This window comes from Callospermophilus lateralis, chromosome 7 (genome assembly GCF_048772815.1).
Source record: "Callospermophilus lateralis isolate mCalLat2 chromosome 7, mCalLat2.hap1, whole genome shotgun sequence".
Classification (NCBI taxonomy): Eukaryota; Metazoa; Chordata; class Mammalia; order Rodentia; family Sciuridae; genus Callospermophilus; species Callospermophilus lateralis.
This window is the reverse complement of record NC_135311.1, coordinates 24,432,681-24,442,350: the sequence shown is the minus strand read 5'-3', so window position 1 is coordinate 24,442,350 and position 9,670 is coordinate 24,432,681. Positions and strand designations below refer to the sequence as shown.

General features: G+C 33.2%; 1 protein-coding gene across 1 annotated transcript in view; it reads right to left on the bottom strand.

Moving 5' to 3' along the window:
- Positions 1–1,081: 1,081 nt before the first annotated feature.
- The window catches only part of Ptpn22 (protein tyrosine phosphatase non-receptor type 22), a 51,632-nt gene continuing 43,043 nt past the window's right edge, over positions 1,082–9,670 (bottom strand). Inside the window, exons 19-21 of the mRNA XM_076861561.1 lie at positions 7,604–7,634; positions 3,387–3,464; positions 1,082–1,186 (exon numbers count right to left, since the gene is read on the bottom strand). Coding sequence (XP_076717676.1) covers positions 1,122–1,186; positions 3,387–3,464; positions 7,604–7,634 — 174 coding nt within the window. The 3' untranslated portion in view covers positions 1,082–1,121. The remainder of the gene's footprint in view (positions 1,187–3,386; positions 3,465–7,603; positions 7,635–9,670) is intronic.

Here is a 9,670-nt window from a genome sequence, read left to right as displayed (position 1 = left end):
CATGTTTATACAGAAATTTAAACTATCAGTACCTTTGGTTAGATATAAATTGCAAATATTTATATAGAATATTTTATATGAAGATGTTAACAAAAGATAGCTATTTTATTGATTACTTTTCTAGGACTGGGAATTGAATAACTTTGGTTAAAATTTACCCCAATGTACATTATATAACGTCTTGTTAGTTGGTAAAGCCAATTTTTAAAAAATGAGTATTATTATTTGCACATTTTATTCTCTTAAATATAACTTCTTACTACTCTGCTTTCCCACAATATTTGAGAAGATATGTGAAGTATAATCCATTTAGGTAAAAATAACTCCCCAAAAATAGTTATTGTCAGAAGCAGTAGTTTTGTACAACTGCAAGGTCAGATTTTTTTTTTTTAACTTCTTTTTTTTCTTTTATACTAAACTCTGACAGTGTAAAACTTCAATTGAGGTCTGGTTCTTACAAACCTCTTAAATTTACATTTATGCTAGGTGAGGTGGTGTGTACCTATAGTGCCATCACTGGAGAGCTGGGTGGTAAGATCACTTGAGACCAGGCAGAGCAGCATAGCAAAACACAGACTCAAGAATACCCAAAACAGACAGCCTTGGTGGTGCAGGTCTGTAATCCCAGTGTCTCTGGAGGCTGAGGCAAGAGGATCCAGAGTTCAAAGCCAGACTCAGCAACCTATCAAGGCCCTGAGCAACTCAGCAAGTCTCTGTCTCTAAATAAAATATAAAAAGGGTTTGGGATGTGGCTCAGTGTTTAAGCACCCCTAAGTTCAATCCCCAGTACCAACAAAAGAAACCCCCAGACAAAAAATGTGCATTTAAATAGGTTAACTTCCAAAAATGAAAAATAAATCCATTTTAAATTTTTTCATATAGCATTCTCTGCAACATAAGCTTAAATCACAACCTTTTATTTGCAGTTTCCCATCCAATGTAAGATATGAAAATACAAAATTGCTGGCATTTTTTTTTTCATATTGCTTTTCTGTTAAAAACTACTAACACATTAGCATATCTTCATTTTTTTAATATTATGAATATTTAGCATTTATTTTAGCTAGTGTATTCCAGTAGTTTTATTGCAGATGCAGTCTATATTATAAATTCAGAGTTTATCAAATGTTCCAAGTTGGTGGTGGGTTCCTTGGTCCTTTGGGTTTTAAAAAACGATTTGCAAAACCTGGAAACAAAAATAAAATGGAATGAAATGGATTTTTTTACTAGAAAGATAAATTTTAGACTGTATTATATGCAGATTCATGGATTATTTTCAAAGGGTGAAACAGCATCTGAGCAATTTAATGATAGATTATAAGAGCATTGTAGTAACTAAAGCTTAAGTGATAACAATAGAATACTTTTTTAATTTTTTAATTTTATTTTTGTGGTGCTGGGGTTTGAACCCAGGGTCTTATTATATGTTAGACAAGTGCTCTACCCACTGATATACACACCCAACCCAAATATTAATATTTTAAATGTGTAGAGCACATTTAGTATGTAAATTTAATAATGGTAATAATTTAATGAAGAACCCTGGTTAAAGTAGCCTTTGATAATTTAGTGCATAATAGCATTTATCTAACCAATCATCACAAAACTAAACACTAGTAGTAGTAATTAAATAATCATTTTTATTTATCTTTCTTTCTCAAATTCACTTCCCCTACTACCACAAAGAAGAAGGATGAGGAAATCTTTCAAAGAATCAAAGCTATTGAGGAAGGAGGGAAGGGAAAGAGAAGTTAGTGGGGAAGGGAACTAACCAAACTATATTGTTATAAGTGTGTGTTACAAATATGTAGCAACAAATTCCAGTATTATAATGGATCAATAAAAAAGTTGAAAAAAAGAATGAAGGCTACTTCTTGATGCTTTCAAAAGATTTTTAGGTTGATGACGTTCTTTATCCCTTGTAATATTATGTCTTTTCTTTGATGGTGGTATAGTTTCAAGGTATCTTAGCACTTAGCAACTTTAAGTGCTTAAATTGAAAATGAAAGGTTTGGAATACAGAGAGAGAACAAATAATAGAAAATTCATATATTCCTGAACTTTTAATTTCATCATCTTACTTAATAACTACTCATAAGTTACCTAAACCTAAAACAAAAAACTATATCAGAACTAGAAGAGTAGAGATGGAGAAAAGAAGATTAAAAAAAAAAAAAGGAAGGAAACCACTAAAAATTATGCAGTGATTTAAAATATTGGAGAGGAATGCACAGCCTACTTGATGTACATTTTACTCTGATAACAAAAAAAATGATTCAGGTTAAGTAGCTGCACATAATAGTCAAAATCATCTCATCAATAAATCTTGACTGTAAACCAAGTAGGTTGGGAATAAAAGGATGTGTTTCCCGACCACTTCAAGTATCTTAAATTTCAGTGATTATATATATAATCACTGAAATTTATGTATATATATATATATATATATATATATGTATGTATGTAATTCGGTCTCTTTCACTGGTCAGTTCTCAATAGTGTTGAGAAGCCTTTTTCTCTTTTTTCCCCTGCATGTGAGTCAATTCAGGAAAAATAAACCACAATTTTGAGTAGCATATCCTTATAATTTTTATTGCCTCTTATAAAAGGTAGCAAAGAAAAATACATGCTGCTTTTCAAATAGGTAAATTATTCAAATCTAGGCATATTTGAAAAGAAGCACAGACTGTGTTGTAAAGTTAGGTGGACCTTAAGTTACTCAAGTGGGATCACTAATTTAAAGAAAAGAAATAGAAAACATTTATGTCCCAGGCAAAGTTGGGTGTCTCTTCGATAGTTTATTCAATATTCTAAATGAATGTTTTCAACTAAATTATTTTTTACAACCATAACTTGTTAAAAGTATAATATTTTAAACTAGACAAAACTTAGTAGCCAAAAAGCAGCTCCAGAGATTCTAATTAAAATATTTTCTCTAAGTGAGATAGGGGCCATAACCCAGGTGCTGCTTCTGCACCAAAATCTTTCTCTGCTTCTTCCTCAGAAATAAAATTACGTTGTGTAGGGCTGTGGCTGTGGCTCAGTAGCAGAGCACTTGCCTTGCAGTGTGGGGCACTGGGTTCAATCCTTAGCACCACATAAAAAAAAATGTTATGTCCATCTACAACTAAAAATAATTTCTTAAAAAGTTACACTGTATATATCTGCTCAGCAATATTAACACTTGCCAGTCTCTTATAATTTAGTTATATCACATCTAAGTTCTCTTCAAAGGAATATGAGCTGACATGATTTTGCTACATAAAGCCAGTGTCTTAAGACCAGAAGAGGAAGAAGAAACCACATCTCTTGGTATTTGAAGTTGTTTCATACTATAAAGGAATAATTTACATGATTTTTAAAAACTGCTGTAAAATAGCACATACCAAAATTCAGAAAGGAGCTTGAGTTATTTGGCTGAATAGATTCTGCAGGCTTGCTTGGTGGGGAAGAACTACAGATATCTGTAATGAAAAGAAAAAACACAAGGGAAAGAATGAAGATAGATTACTATTTATCAAAGTGCATATTGTTGAGATTAAACATTTCTTCCAGAGTAACCAGCATTTCCAAGTAAATAAAATGGATGTTAAAATATAGGTGCTTATAGATAGGTTGACATTATAATCTCGTTTATGTGATGTTTCTTTTTTAAAAAGGGTTTTTTTGTTTTGTTTTATTTTGTTTTGCATAAGACTATTTAGTAAAGCCCAATACTAAGGGAAATTACCAAAGGAATAAGAACCATCATATATAATTAATCAATTTCTTGGGAGATTCAGATTTTTGTCTTTGAACTTCCATCTTATTTTATTAACTCTTAGTACACTCCTAGATATCCACATTAATTTATGGCAAGTCTGATTTTTCTTAACATTATCCTCTATTCCTGGAATCTCTTTCACTGTTCGCTCCACTTTCCAGCCTACTTTTTTCCCACCATAGATAATTCTAATTTAGGTTCATAGTCTTCCACAAGCACTGTTGTGCAGCTTTGTTTTGCTATTTTAGTTACTTATATGTAGGCTTAAAAATATAATTGTCTTCCCAGAACTTCAATATGTACATGTATCAGTTTCTACCCAGTTTTGAAAACAATCCAGTGAAAATTTTGCTCCACATTTTGCATATGCACTGTCTTACAGTGAAAAAGGGTAATTTAAGGTTTGTGTATACTTTCTGACAAAGAGTATATAAATGGAAAGAAATTATTATTTTTTTGTTTATTTTTTGTTTTGTTTTCAACACTTCAAAATGCAATGCAAAAAGTGTTTGCACGTACATAAATAATACTAGGATTCTACAAACACCTTCCCCTTTTGAGACATACTGGAATATATAGTAGATTTCAATCATATTCAGTTAACAATACTTAACTGTCTCAAGCATTTTCACTAAGAATAGACATGAGGTGAGGAAGTTCAGGAGATATTAGTAATCTGTAGATTTGCATGTAAACTCAGAGATGTAAACATCCCTCAGAAAGAAAAAAAACTATCCCAAAGGGAAATATTGATTCATTACAAAAGAGGCAAAGATTCTACATGTGTCTATTAGAGTGAACTAGCTTATCTAAGGTATTTTTATGGTATCTGCCCTATATGCATTCCCTCTTCTGAAAATAGAAGTTGAATTTTTCTTTTCATCCTTCCCTAATTTTCAGTTTTCTACATTTCTGGTGAACTGATTCTACTTTTAGATCAATGAAATGACTAATAACTAGGGTCCATTTTCATTGTTTTGTACTTGGTACATTAGCATGGTCATACCAGATTTGTAGGTCTGATCTCTCTCCTGATTAATCAGTGTCCGCGTGTAACAACTGTTAAATATCAGATAGGATGTTGTTCTGCCTAATATTGAATATATTGGTAAGAACTGATTCAGGAATGGGCAAATGGACCAAGCCAAGACAATCAGACCCAATTAGCACTGGTCATCAGACTGTTGCTTGAGCAACCCAGAAAGGGCTAATCTTTTTCTTTTTCTTTTATTATTTTTTTTTCTGACACAAGCCTAAAGCCACATGGTAAAATCCTGCCTATGAGTATGCTATCACAGAATGAAACAAATCTGAGAGTTATGGAATGAGAAATTATGTTCTGATTATATCATTCAAACCCGTGGTTAAAAGCCAATTCTTTTCTGCTTAAATCAGCTCAAGTTGGGTTTTCTGTCACTTGCAACTATATTTCTTTTCTTCTTTTGTACTGGGTATTGAACCCAGGACACTCTAATATAACCTATAAGAATCTAACTACTTCTCCCCTGTCTTTCCATCTTTCCTGACTTAACCTTACTTTTCTCTCTTCTTTCCTTACTGCTCTGCTACTCTGATGGCTTCATTTGAGTTCCTACAGCATACAAAACTCTCACACCTCAGTTTGTACATAATGTTCTCTGTATCTAGAGTCATCTCCCCATTCTTTGCCTGGCTAGCTGTTCCTTCATGTCTCAGATTCAACTGTCATTTCCTTAGAAAGTACTAAGTCCTGGGCCACCTCTTCTAAAGTGGATCTCCTGTTTTTCTCTCTATAATTCTTTTGTTTTCCTTCATAGCATTTACCACAATATGTTATGTACACATTTGTGAATTCACTTGTTTGATATCTGAATCCCTCACTAAACTTAAATTCTAAAAAAAGTCCAGGGCTGGGGATGTGGCTCAAGCGGTAGCGCGCTCGCTTGGCATGCGTGCGGCCCGGGTTGGATCCTCAGCACCACATACAACGATGTTGTGTCCGCAGAAAACTAAAAAATAAAGGTTAAAAAAAATATTCATTCTCTCTCCCTCTCTCTCTCTCTCTCTCTCTCTCTCTCTCTCTCTCCCTCTCTCTCTCTCTCTCAAAAAAAAAAAAATTCTCTCAAAAAAAAATTAAATAAATAAAAAAAGTCCAACAGCTGATATCTGGTCTATTCACCATCGTATAACAAGTGCCATGCACAATGCCTGGCTCACAGTAGGTGCTCAAAAAAATACTTGTTGAATGAATGAATGATAACTTAGATAACATAGCATAACAGATGAAAAGTGCTTATTTCATTAAAAGCTTTACAGATCAGTAAGAGATAGCAAGTCTAGGGAGAAACAGGGAATTCTGGAGTCACCAACCATCTAGAGGTGTGGAGGACACATACACGAGTATGGATGAGTAAATCTAAAATTTTCAGAATCAATTTGGGGGCTAGATATTGTTCTTCACTTAAGGGCAAAAGATTACAGGATCAGGGTAGTTAAAAAATGGAAATACAGCCTACATCCAGAGAATGACCTAGGAGCTCATACTTAGAAATAAGACTCAGTCTCTAAAGAGTCCCACCATATCCTGAGGTTGTGCCAACATAAATCTACCTAGAGTCTGTGCTTTCTTTATTGATATCCCTATACAGTGTTAGATCTTGAAAAAGAAAATTGGGTGTTTCATAAGCTAAGCAGATCAAATCCATCTTTGGGTGACTGCTCAATTCATTAATTTCTTGGCTCTTTCATTTCTCCTGTTTTCTACCAGAATTTCCTCTTTTATATTCAAAAATACCCCTACGGGTTTTATGCTAATTGAAGTGTTTAAATTCTCTTTTGAATGATAAGGAGAATGATGATATATTTTATAACCTCTTTTTAGCCATCATGGTTCGTAAGAAATCAGTGCATTTTAGACGTCCACTATGATGGCAAATGATAACTATCAACAATCTGTAGTCTATAGCTAGTACAAACTCAGAAGAATAAAGTAATATTCCACTATAACTTTCTTACTTAGTTTATACTTTAAATCAAGTTTTCTCAGTGTTCTTTGTCCCTCCCTATAGCACTATCAACTATTTATTCCTTCATGACTAACTGAATTTGTAGGAGGTAAATCATCATGTTTTATATACTTTGTTTGTAAATAAGGGTTTTTAAGATAATGTCTCAAAGTTTCAAGAGTCTGAGTTTTATTTTCATTACAACATAGTGAAAATAGTAAGCAACAGACTTTTCCTGCTAATAATACTTGATAAAAATGGAAATGTGTCAATGCTTTGCTTATTTCATTGAATCAACACATTTGTTTCACAATATGCTTTGCTGTGACTATTTTCAAAAAAGTTAGACTTCTGAAAGTTTTAAATAGCACACTTGTATGACAGCATCTCAAGATTGGTAAAACATTGTACTGCTGGGTACTATGGTACTCACCTATCATCCTGCCAGCCTGTGAGGCTGAGGCCAGAGGATCCCAAGTTCAAAGCCACCCTCAGCAACTTAGTAAGTCCCTAAACAACCTAGAGAGACCCTGTCTTAAAATAAAAAGTGCTAGAGATGTTACTCAGTGGTAAAGCGCCTCTGGGTTCAATCCCTGGGACCAAAAACAAACAAACATTGTACTAATTATTATCCTATTAACAAAAAACATTTGGTCCCCTTACTCCCTGTTTAATGTTAACATTGTGGAACCCAGCACAGTACAAGGTGCAGAGGTGACTGCTCTGATCCATAAGACTCTGCAGAGGCTCTGTTTTAGGAATAATAGTATTCATTTTTTCCACAAGGAGGCTATATAAAGAAAATTACATAATCATAAATGATAGATATTGTAAAAAACAATACATAGAAACTTACTCTTTTTCATGTTTCTCAAAATTTTCAAACTCTACAAAAGTGAAGAAAGGAAAAAGGTTAGTTTGTTTCCCTATAAAAATTCAAAATATTTTAACAAATAGAAATATAAATTTAAGTAAAAAGGATTAATTTCCTTAAAAACAACCATGAAAAATGCATAATTTTTTATCTTTCCATTTTTAATTCAGTGTACAATTTCTACTTGATTATATCTTGCTGTTTTTACCATATAAGTATCCATACCACAAATTTAGAAATAATGCTATTAGAATGTCAGGAGTAAAAATGAACTTTCCACTTCTCATTTATTAGGAGCATTCCAGAACCCACAATGACTTCTGCATATAGCACTGATAGATAACCTTTCCCATTCCAGCCAAGAATTTTTCCAGCCAATCATGTTTTATTATATTCAGTGTACTTAGGCCCACTCCCTTACTGTAACTATGATACTTCCTTCTCACCATTCAGCTAGCCCTTGTCCTTGGTCAGCCTCCTTTATAGAGGCATCTTCTTCAGGAACCCACCCAAATTTCTTTTTTATTCCACATTTCCTTTGCATGTATGTTTTTAATCTGCTCCATTCTTACTTTATTGTTCTTAATAATTTTCATATAGGTATCATATAGTTATTCTAATAGCCATACAGGCAAGTGTTATTATTTCTCTAATACCTAAGAGAACCACAATCTTCCATATAATAGATAATTAAGAAATTATTTTTTTTTGAAATTTTTAGATTTTTAATAACTGATTTACCAGGTACAATGGTGCACACCTGTAATCCCACCAGCTTGGGAGGCTGAAGCAGGAGGATCTCAAAGGAGGAGGAGTTCAAAGCTAGCCTCAGCAATGGAGAGACACTAAGCAATTCAGTGAGACCCTGTCTCTAAATAAATACAAAATAGAGCTGGGGATGTAGCCCAGTAGTTGAGTGCCTCTGAGTTCAATCTCCAATACCTGGGGGGGAAAAAGTAATTTATGATTCAAAATTTTTAGTGAAAATGTTCCCAAACTGGGTATGGTGGCACATACCTATAATAACATCTACTCAGGAGGTCAAGGCAGGGGGATCACAAGTTTGAGTTCAGCCTGGGCAATTTAACAACAAAAAAAATAGAGGCTGGGGAGGTAGCTCAATGGTAGAGTACTTGCCTCGTATCTGAGAGGCCATGGGTTTAATCACAAGTTCCACTAAATAAATAAATAAGCTCCCATCATTGTCCTCCATCTACCTAGTTTCTAATGCTCCCCCTGCCCCATAGTAGTAGTTAGTTTGTTATATGTCCTTCCAGAGTTACTTAATAGATATACAAGTAAACTTATAGATAAATCACATTTTCCCCTTTTAAGCAAAAGTAAGTATTTTTAAGAATATTGAGAGTCTTTATTCTTTTTTTAGCTACATAGTATTCTATTGTGTGTGTGTGTGTGTGTGTGTGTATATATATATATATATATATATATATATATATATATATATATACTATAATTGATTTCTTTATCAGTTCCTCTAATGATTAACATTTGTGTTGTTTCCAATCATTTGCTTATAAATAATGCTGAAATCAATACTTGGTATACATACAATTTCAAGTGCATGCAAGCATTTGTGTAGAATAAATTCCTAGAAGTGAAATTGTTAGGTCAGAGGATAATATGTATTTGTAATTTTTATATTACTAACTATCCTCTACATAAATTGTACCATTTCATACTCTCACCAACAAAATAGGTGTATGCTTATTTCCCCATAGCATCCCTAACATAGATTATAGTCAAACTTTTGGAATTTGCCACTCTGATAGATTAAAAGCAACATTTTTTCATTTGTGACTTTTTTTTCTCTTATTGTGGATGAGTTGAGAATATCAAATGTTTAAAGGGCAGAACATACTTCATTTGTTTTCTTTTTTTCTTTTTCTCTTTTAAAGAGTGAGAGAGAGAGAGAGAGAGAGAGAGAGAGAGAGAGAGAGAGAATTTTTTAATATTTATTTTTTAGTTTTTGGTGGGCACAACATCTTTGTATGTGGTGCTGAGGATCGAACCTGGGCCGCATGCATGCCA